The following is a 17,209-nucleotide window of genomic DNA, read 5'->3' on the forward strand; positions in this document are numbered from 1 at the left end:
AACAGTTGTGTGAGTCAAAAATCGTGTCAGACGAGAGAGAAAGATAGAAAGACCAGGATTGCTGGCGACAGAAATGTTTCTGTTGATTCTTTAGAGGTCAAAGGTCACACATTATCAACATCAGTCTGACTAACCTTTTGACCTTGATGAAATCACATCCTGTTTCTTAAGAGAGGGAGAGTGTTGTTATTAACACAGGAAGCCCCACGCCTGTTAAATGGTGTGTGTGTGTGTGTGTGTGTGTGTGTGTGTGTGTGTGTGTGTGTGTGTGTGTGTGTGTGTGTGTGTGTGTGTGTGTGTGTGTGTGTGTGTGTGTGTGTGTGTGTGTGTGTGTGTGTGTGTGTGTGTGTGTGTGTGTGTGTGTGTGTGTGTGTGTGTGTGTGTGTGTGTGTGTGTGTGTACTTGAAGATTTCAACCTTTCCTATATATTTACTGTGGCTGATTAAATTAACCCTTTATAGCCTCTTCTTATTGATGCAGTATTAGACAAGTAAAGCTTGTGATAGCTGCCGTTTCAAGGCGCCATATTTACGCCCCTGCCCTGTGAAGTTTTGCCAATCTGAATGTGGCAGAGTCTTAATAGGGGGGGACGATGTGTTCTCTCCCCCCCCCCCCCCCCCAACGGTACTGTCTTTGGAGACAGAACAGTGACGTTACAGAGGCGAGGACGGGATCAGAGGAGCCAGCAGCGGAGCGGAGCGGAGCGGAGCGGAGCGGAGCGGAGCGGAGCGGAGCGGAGCGGAGCGCTGTGCGTGTGATTGTGTGTTTATGTGGAGCACCCACTGTGCCGTGCTTCTGCAACGCTGCAAACGCTATTTCAATTCACAGACTGGGACATGAATATACGCCGTTGCAGAATCAATTTAAATGTTCAAAGACGTGATGACGACTGAGCTTACTTACGGTACTTTTGCAACAGAAATCAGTCTGAAAGGGTCGATTGTTTCGAGATCACATCACTCTTAGTGAGGATGTAGCTGGTTCAGTGCTGAACTCAGAGGAGCTTCGTTCTTCTCTTAAACATGACATATTTCTTCTTCAGTCTGCTTCAGTAACTGTCTGTAATCATGCCGTTGTTCAGTCAACTCTGCCTTCTTTGTTTGCAGCTGCACTTGGGGTTAAAGTCAGATCTCCTTCATGTCCGTCTCTTATCAGCAGCTGACGATCTCTTTGAGAAAAAGACGAGCCGTCTCTCTGCCGCTCCACCTGCTTATCTCAAACTGCAAGTTAGAACAAGCGACCTGGAGGGAATTTGTCCTGAACTCTCACACTAACTCAGATCATAACTCTGAAACATGTCGGAGATTTACAGACGAGTTACAGAAGAACGGCCCGAGGTCAGACGAGCTGGTTGGTTACTGTTTGAATCCAGGACAGACTGCGAGACCTGACATGTATTGTGACCTCTTTAGTTGAAATGGACTCAGAGTTGTCTCATTGTAATGTTGTTACAGCCTGTGTGTGTGTGTGTGTGTGTGTGTGTGTGTGTGTGTGTGTGTGTGTGTGTGTGTGTGTGTGTGTGTGTGTGTGTGTGTGTGTGTGTGTGTGTGTGTGTGTGTGTGTGTGTGTGTGTGTGTGTGTGTGTGTGTGTGTGTGTGTGTGTGTGTGTGTGTGTGTGTGTGTGTGTGTGTGTGTGTGTGTGTGTGTGTGTGTGTGTGTGTGTGTGTGTGTGTGTGTGTGTGTGTGTGTGTGTGTGTGTGTGTGTGTGTGTGTGTGTGTGTGTGTGTGTGTGTGTTAAATGACCTCAGGCCTGAATCATCACACGACATCACGTGTCGTAACGTTTAAATGTGAGCTGACAGAAGTGTGTCTGAGAGGACGACGTGCCCTGGAAACATCTCCTCTGCTGTCAGCGTACAGATATATAACATATATATTACATTTATTTCTCCTGCAGGTCACTGTGAGGTCATAAACTGTTTATGAAGTCTCCTGCATGGTAATGAAATGATGATACTGAACATGCGCTCTGTTACTAGCGTTGTCACACTACCAGATTTTTAAACTTTGACATGCTTCTTGTGAAAATCAAAATGTCATTGATACCTGCTTGTTACCACGGCAACAAAAATAAACATCCTAGCCACCTAATATCGGGTTATTTAAATGATTAGTGGACGGATTCAGAGGGTTTTGTGCATCCAAAAAGGAGGAATTCTTCTGACCATTGTTTAGGTCACATGGCAACTTGAGCTCATGATGTGTGTGTGTGTGTGTGTGTGTGTGCACGCTCCCCTTTTGCTCTGCAGTGTTGTTGTACTTGAAATCGGTCTTGTTCTCGGGACCGTACTCAAGATCACTTTTTCGAGGTCTCGGTGTCGTCTTGGAAGCGAAAGCAATTTTACTCGGTCTTGTCTCGGTCTCAGACTTGGCGGATTCCGGATTTTAAATCAAGACCGGTCGAGACCACCACTAAAAGTCATTACTGTGATAAGAGGAAAACGCCTCTTTCTAAAAGAACAAATAACTTCAATTCATTTGTAGTTTGACTTTTAGCCCCTGTTTACGGTCGCAGCCTTCCAGGTGTTACAGTGAGTGACGCGCCCCCTGCCCTGCACACATGATGATGATTCTCAGTGATATTTATGGTCTTGGTCTAGTCTCAGTCTCGTCCTACCTTGGTCTTTGTCTTGACTTAGTCTTGATACCTAAATGTCTTGGTCTTGAGCACTCTGGTCTCTGGTATGTCTGGTCTTTACTACTTCTAGTTTGGCACCCTACCACGGGGGGGGGGGGGGGGGGGGGGAACACAGCGCACACCTCATCCCGCTCTGAATGTCCCCTCTAACTTGCAGCTCCTCGTTAAAAATATGATTTAGTTTGTCATGTACATTTCTGTATTTTTATTTTGTTGTTGAAGTTTCAGTCCTTTTGGTTCTATTGATCATTCAAATAACAGAGAGTGTTCTAAAACATGTGGTGTCAAAGAGAAGTCTTCCTCTGAACCAGCGATGTGTTCATAGTCATGTGTTCGAGTCAGACAGTCTGAGGATGAAGCGGACTGACTCTTTGTGTCGATGATTAAACACTGTACTTGCTGTTACTCAGCGTCCCATGATGCAACGCTGCGTGTGCTGCTGATGCTCACAGGCAGCTGAGATTGAAAGTCTCTCTGTTTTGCTCACAGTTTGTGAAGTCGAAACTCTTTTTGGTGTTTGATGTAACGTTCAAGTGCTGGCAAACGGCTTCAGGAAAAAACGAACGCTCATCCTCATCTCTATAAGATCTTAACTGAATAATTCAAATTCCAAGTCAGTGTTGCAGAATGTGATGTTTAAGCATTTAAATCATAATCATTTGTGCAAAAGCAAGAAAGCAACAGTCACATTGCAGCATTTTTTAACTCATGAATTTCATGCAGCAGTTTCAGTCTTTGTGCTAAGCTAACCACAAACGTTCTCACCTAATGTTTCTGCACAAACAACACCTCTATACCACGCTTGTTCACCTCTTACTTAGACTCAAACTGTGAAAGATGTGAATCAGCGGTGTTTAAAAGCTGATGTTTGTCGTTACTCTGCAGTCCGCTCCGTGTCCTCATGAGGAAGGAAATCTCTTGAAACTGTTTTCGTCCGACAGATCTGCTCTGTAGATCTGCAGGATGTGACTCCAGAGTACAGCTGGTTAAAGGTGGACTCCTGACATATTCATTTATCACACTCTCTCTGATTTTAAAAAGTATTATGTCCAGAATTTAAAACACTGGGAAACAAAGGCACGTCAGGACGTTTTCACGCCTGCAGCGCTCAAAAGGAAATACGCCCTCGTCTGTTGACTGAAGTGTTTTTAAGAGTTGAGCCTCTCTGGAACAGTCGGCATTGTTCGGACTGTTTTCTGCCTGATTTGGCTGCTGATGCTGTTGTTCCTGAGTTGCAGCAGGAAGTGATGTCATTGACTTAAACCTTGAGTGGCTCACCTTTCCTCCAGTAAAAAAAAAGAATCTCCACAAGTCTCAGAATAAAAACTTCTGTTTGTGATTCACTAAAAAGTTTGATCTCAATAACAGTTTGAAAACACTTATTAAAGGTTTTTAAAATCCATGTGTTTTATTCTTTCTTCGTCTTTGTTTCTCTGCAGATTTATCAAAAAACAGACTGACGGACGTCCCCTCTGAGGTCACACACCTGGTTGCCTTGGAAACACTAAACCTGTATCACAACTGCATCAGGACCATCCCAGACAGCCTGATCGGCCTGCAGTCACTCACGTCGTTAAACCTCAGGTACACACACACACACACACACACTCCAAAGCAATCAATAAGTATGAATCCAGTTTGGTGGATTTTTGGCGCCCATGATCAAACCTGAGACACGACTCGGGTTAGACGACTTTCTGCACGCTCTAAAACCTCTGAACTTGAGACAACGATGACACGGATAAAGATACAGCCTAACCTTATGTCACAATCTGAACTGAATAATCTTCAGTTTAAGGAGCATGTTCATGAAACATGTCGCCTGTTTTATCCCAAATGTAAAAAAGAGTCAGAGATGATATCAAAGTCGATCTCAGATGTTTTTTAGAGTGTAGTTTGAACAGCTGTTTCATCAGATATCATCTGTCTCCTTTGTGTGTGAACAGCTGGAGAAACTCATCTTAAACACTTCCTGAAAGTTATTTTCAGAGCTGACTCAGACGGGAGTTTACACTCTGTGGTGAGAGACAGAGAGAGAGAGAACACTGTCTGAAATGTACAAATACGTTTGAAATTGAAATGTTTCAGTGCCTAAACGTTGCCAGCGTACTTAATACTTAGTTCAATGCTACGATGTCAGTTTATTTGCCTTCTTATCAACGCGATGTCTAATCTGACGTCTTCACAGAATCAACAAATGAGTAAAAAAACACCAGAAGAGAGAATGAAGCGTCTTTGTCACATGCACAAGGAGCGCACCCACTGCAGGATATAATCTTCATCACCCCGCCTGTTTGCTTGGCGGTGAATTTTCCTGAATATTTCCTGCTTTAAAACGGAAAACTGTACTAGGGGGGCGGGGTGAAAAATATCGTCTGTTTGTGTTCACACATCGACCAGACTCCTGAAAGTTTCAGGATGTTTTTAGGAGTGTTGTGACTGTGCGGTAAGAGGGTAGAGACTCATTGTTGTGTTAATGCATAACACAAGTTGTGAAAGAATACAGTCAGGAGCTTTTTTCCTACAAGATAAAATACAGACTTATGCTAAAGTTAAGCTGCTCAATCATCCCTTCTGGGCCTCCATACATGTGTGGTGGTGACTGCGTCTGCAGAGAGCCTGTTGTCCTCTGACTGGATTTTACTGTTTTAGTTTTGTTTTGGTTGACTCGGGACGTTTCTGGGCGGGGGAGCTGGTGTGTTTCCTCCAGTTAATGACAGCTAACTCCGAACACAGGTGATGTTCAAAGTAGATACAATTCAGCTATTGGACCCGATTCAAACCAGCGAATGATGCACGCAGACATAGCGGCAAAGAAGTGAAAATAAAGGCAGATGGAGACTTGGCAGACTTATATTGCTCGACAAAGAGAAAAAGTCACTTTACACAGACATGGGCATGAGGATACATCTTGTTAAACTAAACAAAAAATATAAGAGTGTGTGTCATGTGAACTTTATTTTTAAAGCGTCAAACGATAAGAAAACGTGATCTCCAGGCTGTGTGTGTGTGTGTGTGTTTGCATGTCCACACTTTATTCTAGTTTGTGGTGAATTTATTGTGTATCGCAGCATGTAACACACACACACACACACACACACACACACACACACACACACACACACACACACACACACACACACACACACACACACACACACACACACACACACACACACACACACACACACACACACACACACACACACAGAAAAAGGGGAATTGTTTATGAGGTTTATTTTATCCCGTGTGTGTTTGTGTTGTGGTAAAAATCAGGAAACACTGAAATCATGTCAGAGAACACTCATGTCGTGTTCACTGTCCACGTCTCATCATTTAATTTTAATGTTGGAGGAAGACTAAATGATTTATTTCCTCTGTAGAATCTCTCGTCTCTGACACTGACTCTGAAACTGTCAATAAGAATTATTCTTCATAGTCAAAGTTTGTTCTGTGGGTCAAATGTTTATTTAAAAGTAAGATAGGGTTCATGGTTAGAGCTGTTGCCTCACAGCGAGGAGGTTCCTGGTTTGAATCCCTGTCTGCCAGGAGCCTCTCTGTGTGGACTTAGCATGTTCTCCCTGTACATGTGTGGGTTCTCTCCGGGTACTCCGGCTTCCTCCCACAGTCCAAAGACATGCTCGTTAGGTTAACTGCTGACTCTAAATAGTCCATAGGTGTGAATGTGAGTGTGGCTGGTTGTCTGTCTCTTTAAGTCAGCCCTGTGATTGGCTGGTGAACAGTCCAGGGTGTAACCCCGCCTCTCCCCCAATGACTGCTGGGATTGGCTCCAGCCCCCGTGACAGGTAAAGCAGTAAAGATAATGCATGGGTGGATGGATGGATGTTTCTGCAGCAGTTGTCGCCTAATGTCTGACTTCTACATGTTCTGTTGTGTGTATAAATAAAGTAACATGATAATAATGACCTCCCTGTTTTCTGTTCTCCTCGTGGTTACGTGTTTCAGTCGTAACCAGCTCTGCGCTCTGCCCGCCTGTCTGTGCGGTTTACCTCTGCGAGTCCTCAACGCCTCCAACAACAAGCTGGTGAGTCTGCCGGAGAGCATCGGACAGCTGCACAGACTCATGGAGCTGGTAAGTCTAAAGTCACTGCGTTACGACCACCAGAGAGGCATTTGTTCTTTTTGTCTCTACATTTATATACTAGTGTCTAAAATGAGTTTTGGGGTAAATCATTTAACAAGCCGGGTGTTTACATGAGGGTCCGACCGATTTTGAATTTTGTGGCCGTTACTGATATTAGAGAGGGACAAAAATCTGATACCGATATATCGGCCGATATATTTCTTAGATCTATCCTCCATATGTAGAGACAGATAGATATAGATAAACACATTTATTTCCTTGATCTCTCAAATGCAGTTATGAAACACTTGTGGAAAAGATTTATAATAAAGACAAGATGGTCCCTCAACTGGAAAGGAAATCAGCATGTACGTGAATCAATGCTTTAAACTCTGGAGGGTACTAATGCTTGTTGTAATCCATATAGCGCCCTCTGCTGGCGACGGCCAGAAAGAGAACTGCTAGTTTAATACAGTGAAACTATTTGACTGGTGAATAACTCTCGTAATATCGGCGCATATCAGAGTTAAGATTAGCCGATGTCGATGATCACTTGAAATACAAATATCGGCCGATATTATCGGCTGGTTGAATAATCGGTAGAGCTCAGGTTCACATCATAAACATTTCTGTGAACTATGATTCATGTGTAATGTAATGCTTTTACAAGTGTTTGCATGACAAACGTTTTGTTACAAACTTCACAGAAACATTCAGATTTTTAAAAAGAGACGAGAAGTATTGAAATCATGTTCTTACCTGCAGCGTTTGAAGAATTATTCAGATCTTTTACTGCAGTTAAAGTCACATTATTCCACTTTAAATACTGTTTAAAGGAAAGGTCTTTGTCTATAAAGTAAAAAATGAATGCTGAATATATATGAATAATCTGGAGCCCAAACTGTCTCGTGTACATTCATTCCTGATACTGTACACCTTAAAGAGCATTATTCCACCTGTGTGTGTTATAGATCATTAATGTAAGATTTTCTGATTTTTTTGTGATCAAAACCTGATATTTTCTACAAGCCTTTTCCCTAAAAAGCCTTAAAGCAAATAAACGGAAACCAGTCGATCAGACTCACAAGACAACTTCAGGTTTTTTATTTCAGGCCGTCAGACTTCTTATCGCTCACCATCAGCAGCAGATCAGATTCATGAAATCAGCAAAAAAAAAGCTGCAAATAATTCAGTAATCCAACACTCTGTGTGGGCGCTGACAGTGCAGCTCTCTGGGAGGCCAGGGACATTAAAGGAGAACAAATAAATATTTGTTTTTGAATCTCCAAACTCACATTTTATCATCATTAGAATCATATTTAATATGAATGTTGTTGTTTCATTCGTCTGCAGGACATCAGCTGTAACGAGATCACGGCTCTTCCTCGTCACATCGGCCGCCTGAAAGCTCTGAGAGAGCTGAACGTCCGCAGGAACCTCCTCTGTGTCCTGCCAGAAGGTCAGTTTGAGACAAAGTCTGTCTTCACATGAAGGTGGAATCAAGCCCGAATGACTCTTTTTTTATCTCTTTTGATTTCCTGAAACTACCTGCAGAGTCCTGCTCCTCAGTTTGATTTTTAACAACACTGACTGATCTTGATTTGCTCTGAAGCTGGCTGAGGTTTGGTTGAAAACGTTCAGTGTGTTTGTCTATGTTCTCTTTAGGGTTCAGATCAAACAGATGATCTGTGTCCTACAGAGGAAGTTTTTCCCTCCATGAAGCCAATAATGGAAACTTTTAATGCTTGTTATTATAGTGTGGTAAGCATCTGATTTACAATTCAACACAGGCATTAGACCATGCCTTCCAGAAACCAGATCAGAGTGTGTGTGTGTGTGTGTGTGTGTGTGTGTGTGTGTGTGTGTGTGTGAGACCACAGAGTCCTCTGCATGAACTGTCACACCCGTCTCCGTCATCAAAAATAAACTCAATCCTCTGTTTGACCGGAGATCGACCTCCAATCTCCAAAATAAGTCTCTCTGCGACACAGAGCAGTGACGGCCACAACGCTCTGCAGAGACTCTCCGTTATTATCTTCATTCACACAACTATACATCTCCCCGTCTGTCTGTCTGTGATACTGTAAAGCGGCAGACTTGCATTAGTGACTCAGTGCAATGAAAGCTTATCAGCGTCTCCTGAAAGTCTCGATGAGAAACGGTCAAACCAAACCTCATTGAAAAAAATGACCGTTTTGAGATATGTGCTTCTCCTCTTGCAGACAGCTGATAAATCCTGAATTCAGACATTTTACTAATCAGCATCATGATGCAGTTATCCAGCATTCTGTCAACCTGTTTATGCTAACTAAATCAAAGTAAAATCTGTTTGGTTTGGGTTTATAGCGCTGTAGTAAGACGGTTTCCTGCTGACTTTAGTGCGACTTGTTAGATACAGTTGGAGGTGGTGTCCATCAGAGAAATCCTGCTACTGCCTAGCATCCATTATGAGTGACGCTAAACACAAAGGATCTGTGATTCTGTTCTTAACACACCTGAAGAAGAACGACGGGGAGCAGAAAAAACTGATGAATATTCTTTTCGGTCATTTGGTCATTTTTTAGAAAACTAGCATGATTTTGAAAGTAGCATTCCCTCAGTGCACCGTCTTAAAAAGTGGATCTGGAGGAAATTACCAACCCTGCCTTTAAGTAGAGTCTCTCTGTTAGTGATCCGACAATAAAGACATAAACACAAACAGACAGAACTTATCTGCTGCATGTTTATCACTTTTCATGGTATGTGTAGTTCATGTGGTCGTAGTGTGTAACTTGTTTTTCCATCTTTGTTCACACATCAAGGTGTTATCGAGGTTTTGACATGATCAAAGTCATCAAAGATGTCCGACCATCCTCACAGTCAGAGGGGCATAACTGTTTCTTCCTGTTTATAAGAGGAGAGATGAATCGTGCTCATGTGCTGCTCTCAAGTGAACCAAGTTGACCTGTTTTTAACCGTCAGTCAACAAAGCAGATCTGTGACAGCGTTCTTCTTTTACTCTTTTTTTAAATAAGGTTTAAAACCTGAACGCAGCGCACATATGAAGGTATTTTCTTTGCAGATGTTCCATGCAGCAGATCCGTTCTGTCTGTTTGTGTTTATGTCTTTTATTATCTGAACCTGACACACTCCTGTCCCTCACATCATCACCGTGCCCTGGATTGATTGATCAGGTCTGATCGGTCTCAGCGGCTCGATGTCACAGTCACAGACATGTGGAGGCTCGTCTGCAGACTGGACGGCGGCCTGACGGCGTCATTTCCCCTCTCTGACAGAGACCACCACCACCGTTTACGAGTGTTTAAAGGTCACACGGCTCAGGGTGGCAGGACGAGAGTCTCTCTGACGCAGAAACAGAAGCACTAACAATACAAGAACAAACAACAGGAGGCTGGTTACTGTCTTCTCGTCTACATGTGGTTTATTTATGGATTCACACACCACTTCGTCTCCTTCAGGGAGGCTGCAAAAATGTAACTTTATTCCTCAATAATTTTCTGTCAACAAAACTTAAGAAGCAGCTCATTACCCGGCCTATCAGTAAATCAAATAATCCTGATATTACTATTTTTGTATCGTTCTCTCTCCTCCTGTAGGACTGACAGGGAGCGGCGAAACGTTTCAAAGAGTGCTGTTTGTCAAAGACCCGGGTTTCAGTCAAATGTCAAACACCATTTTTGAAGGTTCACTACGTCTCTCTTCTGGACTGTGTTCTAGTTCAGCTCAGTGTTCAGCGTTTCTTTTCACATCTTTTTTCATTCGTAATGAAAGTTCACATGTAGAGAAGGAGTGAGTCTGTGAACAATTACAAACCTCTTCTTGAAATAATCACAGTCACTGTATTGTTCTGAGTGCTGGGAAACATGTTGGCGGGTCCAACTATGTGAGCGTGTGCGCATTTGTGTGTGTGTGGTATGTGTTCACTATACAACGCTATAATGAGAATAATTTGCCTTTATATCAATTCCATCTGTAGATTAACATTATGAAATAAAGAGCGGAGAACAACTACTGGAGAACAGAAAACGTAATGCAGCCGTTTGATTAGTTGCTCAGAGATGCAAGGGTCGTGTGCAGACAGTCTGTGGTCGTGCACCGATCACAGAGAATAAAAGTCACCATCCTGTCCCTCCCGCTCGTGGTGAATTCTCGTCAATATTTCCTGCTGCGTTCTCACATCAGCTCTCGTGACTTTTATAGAGATTCTACTAAGGGGGGTGTCGGTTGAAAACTGTGGATAAAGTCAGAGTGAAAGATTCAGCTGTTTGTGTTCACACCTGCAGCTCACACTTGAGTTTTTTGCAAGTGTGAACAAGGCTTAACATGTCAACAAAAAGGCTCGAACAGCCTTTTCTTTCATGTGTCTTCTTTCATTTCATTTACACGTCTGCTGACTCTGTAAATGAGCTTCTCCACTGTGTGTCAAAGGGCTGAGTATATCTGACCTGAAGATGTTGAAGTCACTGACTGAAATGTTTCATATTTAACGTTTGTGTTTCAGACCTGGCAGATCTTCCTCTGGTGAAGTTTGACTTCTCCTGCAACAAGGTGTCCACCATCCCCGTGTGTTACAGGAAGATGAGACAGCTGCAGTGTCTGCAGTTAGAGAACAACCCTCTGCAGAGCCCACCTGCACAGGTACATACACACACACACACACACACACACACACACACACACACACACACCATGTTCACCTCACACAGCGCCGCACGTTTCTTTGACTTATTTCACATCCTGTTAAGACTCCTCTGGTTACTTTCTCTGCATAAAATATACAAATAACAATGTGTTGTGTTTACATTTCTGGAAGATGAAAATATACATCCACAATTACAAGGTCAACATGTTATCCATTCAAATCAGTTGTATCCAGGGGCTTGTCCAGAGGGGGGGGGGGGGGGATTGGCTTTTTGCTTTTAAATTAAAGGAATACTTCACCCATTTGCATTATGCTTTGTGTCATTAGGAACCAGGTAGTATTTTTGAATGGTCGTGTATCCCGCCCTCATTTTCCCCTGAGACGAGAAAGTTAAGATAAACCATGAACTTCTTCTAAACCTTCACGTGAGGTTTTTAAAGTCTAGGCTGAAGCTGCAGAGACAAACTGAGCATGCGCAAGAAATCATGTGCAGATCTGAGGTCGCCATCCAGACACGACCACAGATACCAGATCAAAAAGACTAAACGAGAACATGAGCAGAATAACACACCGCTGTGTGTGACGCTGCTAAATGTGACTGTGCCCTTCAGACAACTCAATGTACCAAACTTTATGTTTTGTCTTCTAGATCTGCATAAAGGGAAAAGTTCACATCTTCAAGTATCTGAGCATCGAGGCGTGCCGCAGCGAGAAGATGCCCGACTCGCTCTACCTGCCCGTCATCGAGCGACTCAGCCTCCACAGACCCACCGCCGGCAGGTCGGTGTTTTTAACACACTTTAAGAAATGTACAGAATACATGCTGGAAGCTTGGGTTGTCACGTTTGTAGAGTTTTCAACTCTGATATGATTCAATATTGACACATTTTTCTGGCAGAGGACAGAGTCTCTGCAGACGCCATCACCTCCACTCATGTATGGAGGCTGATATGTGATGGCTGAGCGGCATTTCTTTTGTATAAGTCTGTATTTTGATGTTTTAGAAAGAAGCTACTGACTCCACCTTAAAGTCCAAGAAACGACCTCAGAAACTGAGACGTTGTTTTGACTCCTTGTTGTCCTGTTTCCCTTTTAGACTAAAGTTTCTGAAAATCTGTCCTAAGAAAGGCCAGGCAACAAAATGAGAGAATACAAGGACATACACATTTTGATTTTAAATTCATACTTTATTAATTGTAAGAGTAAATGAAACGTTTAGAGCATGGACGGAGAAGAATAAAGAAAAAAGAGAATCCTTCGCTCAGCTCAGACAGATCTCTCAGAGGATAAAGGTCTGAAATGTCCGCCCACATGAAACACTCCCTAACACATGGGCAGGAAGAATAGTTCCTGGAGCACAAACACATCCTTTATCTTTTTCTGTCTGTTGTTTTACTCCAGTTTCCCGTCTCTTTGTCTCCACATTAGACTCTCTGCTTTGATGCTTTTACTCTTTTTTTCTTTCCCCTCCATCCTCCTGTTTTCTCTCATTTCTGTTATTTTTCTTTATTTGCCCTTTTTTTTTTTAGATCTCGTTTGACCCTTTACCGTCCTTTGCTTTGTCCTCCTTTCTTTTCCTCTCTGTCTGTTCTTCCTCTGTTAGTGTTCTCAGGATTCTCTAAACGTTCTCATATCTGCTCATTTGTCTCCCTCTTTTCTTTCTCCGTTTACGTTGAAAATGTCGCCGTGTGAGGAAGTAGTCGCCTCTCTCTCTCTCTCTCCTTCTCTCTCTCTCTCTCCCTCCCTCTCTTTCCCTCTCCCTCTCTCTCTCTCTCCTTCTCTCTCTCTCTCCTTCTCTCTCTCTCTCCCTCTCTCTCCTTCTCTCTCTCTCTCCTTCTCTCTCTCTCTCTCCCTCTCTCTCTCTCTCTCTCTCTCTCTCTCTCTCTCTCCCTCCTTGTGTTGCCCCGGAGGAAGCTGAGAACAGATTGAAGCTATTTTTAATCGGTATTAAAACAAAGACCTTCAAAGAGAAACGAGTAAAGAGTGAAACACAGACAGGACACTTTAACTTTAAACATGATGAAGGGAGAGTTTCTCTGCAGACAAAAAATGTCCCAAATTCTATTAATATTTCTGCACATATGTGTCCCCTTTTTATTTAATCTTTGTACTGCAGTGTAAAGAGCAAAACTCACTTATAATGTGACCTCTTATTATCCTGTTTTGACCCCTCCAACCAGCTTGCTTCACCGTCATGTTATAAATAATCTGACACCAACAACAAAATGTGAAATGTAAACATTAGTTTCACTTTCAAAGTTTACATCAGTATCACTTTCAAAATTTAAAGAACAATAAAAACCTCTTAATCTTAAAATGTGATGTTAGGAACAATAAAAACGTAGAAAATTAAATAAATTAAGTCATACATTGGCTTAAGAAAATTGTGCTTTACTGATATGATGTTCACATTAGATGAAGCAGTAACACTTTAAACTAAATTATTAGCATACTTCTTAGTCATTGTTGTACACTTATTAGCACCTTATTCAGACCATAGTCTGTAGCTAACAGGTCATTAACTAAGAGTTTACCCTCCTCATTTCTGCTCATTGATAGTAAGTTACAAAGTTGCTGAAAATGTCTTGCTTAATAATGAAGAATAATAAGCCAATGTGCTCATAGTTAGCATGCTAATAAGCAGTCCTCAATTTCACAGGGTGAACACAGACTGACAGAGAGGGAGGAGGAGTCTCTCTCTCTCTCTTTCTCTCTCTCTCTCTCTCTCTCTGGTTCACTTTCTCTGTAGCTCGCCCGCACACACACAAACTCCTCCTGTGTGTGTGTCAGGTGTGTAACCTGTGTGTGTGTGTGCAGTGTGGAGGACATGGAGCTGCAGAAGAAGCAGGACAGCGACTCAGGAGTCGGCAGCGACAACGGAGACAAGAGACTGTCTGCTACTGAGGTACAGAGAGGCTGGGTGTGTGTGTGGGTGTGTGTGTGTGTGTGCAGGGGGTAGGGGGGGGGGTTATCATTTTCTTGTAACTATAACCTTTGTGTTCATGTGCGGTACTTTAGATCTGAGTACACTTTAATGTTTTACTGATAGTATTAAGTTAAAGGTCTGCAGAAAAGGTGTTTGTTTTTTTTGGCCTTTTTACGTTTTTGTTTAGAGACAGGACGGTGGATAGAGTCATAATCGGGGAGAGAGAGAGAGAGAGAATGACATGCAGGACAGGAGTCACAGGTCGGATTCGAACCTGGGCTGCCCGCTTGGTGGACTTCAGCCTCGCTACATGGGGCGTGCGCATTAACCACTAGGCTACCAGCACCCCCAGAGCTAGATTATTAGACGTTACTCTGTAGTGGTATTGTTTATTTGTAAATAATACTCAAATCTCTTTCAGATAATTGATGAATTATCGTTTATTGTCGTGTGAATAAATCTGCAGCAACTCCATAAAGCAACCAGTTAAGCATCATAAAACATTTCTTAATTATTACATATTTTCAAGTTGCACAGCTGTGAAGATTTGATGATTTCTTTCTTTATCATATTTAACTCAAGCTAAATATATTTTATTAAACACATTACGAATAAAACAAGCTGCAGAATATTTGATGATCTGCTTGCAGCCCTGCATTTTACCAATGATATTTGTATAACAATAATATACAGCTGAATAACTGACTTTACTGACAGCAAAGACAGAAGCTGACGTAGAGGATTATAGATTTAAAAGAAAAAGGACAGAAATGTAAATTATTTTAACTTATAACTGTATATTAGGACAGAAAGAAAAGCTTTATCTTTGTTCTGGAATATGTGTCAGGGTGCCTCCCTCCTCCTGTGACCCAGAATCAGAATCATTCCCTCTTTTCCATCGTGAGGTCGTCTGACAAAACCACCCGCTCTCTCTCTCTCTCTTCTCTGAATGTCGTTTAGTGCCGCGTACATCAGTCAGTGTTCTTCATGAACATGTTTCAAACTGCAGCTCACAGTTTACTGTTGGTACTGATGATGCATGTAAGAAAATATTGAAAAGAGCACATGGCGATGCTTTTAACCAACAGAGAAAAACAAAGTGATTTTTACTTTATATTTAATTTAACATCAACAAAGCAGCAAACCCGGCGAGTACCGACAGCCTAGCGGTAATGTCCAACGCCCCAATGTACAGAGGCTATAGTCCTCGTCGCAGCAGCTGTGGGTTCGATCCAGACCTCGGCCCTTTGCTGCGTGTCATCCCCCTCTCTCTCCTCCAAACATTTCCTGTCTCTCTTCAGCCGTCCTCTCCAGTGAAGGCAAAAAGGCCCAAAAAGAACTTAAAAATTCTCACATTAGAGCGGCTAGAATCACAGACGTTTAGTGTTGGTGTTGCCTTCATGAATGACTCAAAAACCTTTATTGATTATATTTGTTGTGTATTTGTTGTGTGTCTGTTGTGTATTTGTAGCCGTCAGATGAGGACAGTCTGAGTCTGAATGTGCCGATGAGCCACATCACAGAGGAGGAGGGGATCAGTAAAGACGACTCCAGTGAACACATCAGCTCGCTCACAGGTACACACACACACACACACACACACACACACACACACACACAAACACACATTAAAGGGGTAGTTCTGTACTTTTGAAGGGGCGTTGTATGAGGTTCTTGTCAATAGTAAGCACCTTAGCCACAGAAGATATCAGCCAATGTGGCCCCCTTTAAGGAGACCGCCTGAGTGCAGGTACAGAATGAATGCTATACAGCTGTGCAGTCTGGGACGTACGCTCCATGTAATTTATCTAATTTTAAGAAACAGAATTGCTTCCTTTCGGTCAGCTAGCCTTTGGTTTACCACCTCTTTGTGAGAACTTCCGCAGATGGAGACTAAACAGGTCTTAAAAGAGAGAGGTGGGAAAGTTATATGCAAACTTGAGAACAGGAGAGATAAAAGGTTACCTGGTGGTGCAGGTGTGTAAACTGTGAGCTCCTGTCTGCATGAAATCAAAGAGCTGCCAGTGGGACTTTGTTTCTCAATGAGCTGACCGACATCTCATGTGGCTCATGTCCTAACTACTGACAAGAACCTCATGCAACCCTGCTTACAAAATACCAAACTATCCCTTAAAGAAAGGTTTGAGCAGTGGTTGGTTTGCACGCCCATGTGCAGAGCATGTAGTCCTCAAAGCCGGCAGACAGGGTTTGAATCCGACCTGTGGCTCCTTATATTATATTATATTATATTATATTTGTTGCCGTGGGATCAAATGGTATCGATACCGCATCACTTTATTTAAACTGGTATTCCATTAAACTTAAAAAGTCTGGTATGATGACAGCCTGTCTGTGTGTCTCGACTCGATTAGAGCAGAGCAGTGAGCTCCCCAGACTCTCCGTTTAAATAGACTTCAATCAGTGTGAATCAGGTCACAGCTGATGGAGGGACGCACTGAGCTCAGGATAAAGAGGCCGCCTGGTTATTTATTCTCATTATCCCTTAACAATGTAAAGTAAGAAGGGCGTGCTAACCTTTCTTTATCCAAAAGAAATGCATAAATATCCAAGAGTTTTTAACGTTCTCATCATCCTGGAGTGAGTTTAGAGAAGTTCCCATCCTTCATTTGTTGGAGCCCCCGCCTAATTGTTGAGGATTTGAAACTCTTGTGAATGTTCACCGCTGTATTGTGATTGGTCCTAAACTTTTTGTGGTGTCATAAATCCTGCAGGTAAATATTCATCTGCAGGTTTGTACAAAGAGGAAGTGATGTCAGATGTTTACTTTGTCATCATTACAGCCGACACAAACTCTGACTCTGTGCGTCTGATTGAGGAGAGTCCTACGGAGGCCCTGAGGGACCAATTCAGCTACAGAGAATCTTCTCTCAGCACGCGATTCGTCAACTACATCAAGGT

General features: G+C 42.6%; 1 protein-coding gene across 6 annotated transcripts in view; it reads left to right on the forward strand.

The window, feature by feature from the left end:
* Window positions 1-17,209, forward strand: part of lrch1 (leucine-rich repeats and calponin homology (CH) domain containing 1) — a 66,948-nt gene that overhangs the window by 20,302 nt on the left and 29,437 nt on the right. For all 6 annotated transcript variants that reach the window (XM_065961860.1, XM_065961861.1, XM_065961858.1 and 3 more), the window contains exons 2-9: window positions 4,078-4,222; window positions 6,605-6,731; window positions 8,076-8,181; window positions 11,224-11,360; window positions 12,014-12,144; window positions 14,182-14,269; window positions 15,762-15,867; window positions 17,092-17,207. In XM_065961860.1, the coding sequence (XP_065817932.1) occupies window positions 4,078-4,222; window positions 6,605-6,731; window positions 8,076-8,181; window positions 11,224-11,360; window positions 12,014-12,144; window positions 14,182-14,269; window positions 15,762-15,867; window positions 17,092-17,207 (956 nt within the window). The remainder of the gene's footprint in view (window positions 1-4,077; window positions 4,223-6,604; window positions 6,732-8,075; window positions 8,182-11,223; window positions 11,361-12,013; window positions 12,145-14,181; window positions 14,270-15,761; window positions 15,868-17,091; window positions 17,208-17,209) is intronic.

The sequence above is a fragment of the Labrus bergylta genome, chromosome 13 (assembly GCF_963930695.1).
Source record: "Labrus bergylta chromosome 13, fLabBer1.1, whole genome shotgun sequence".
Taxonomy (NCBI): domain Eukaryota; kingdom Metazoa; phylum Chordata; class Actinopteri; order Labriformes; family Labridae; genus Labrus; species Labrus bergylta.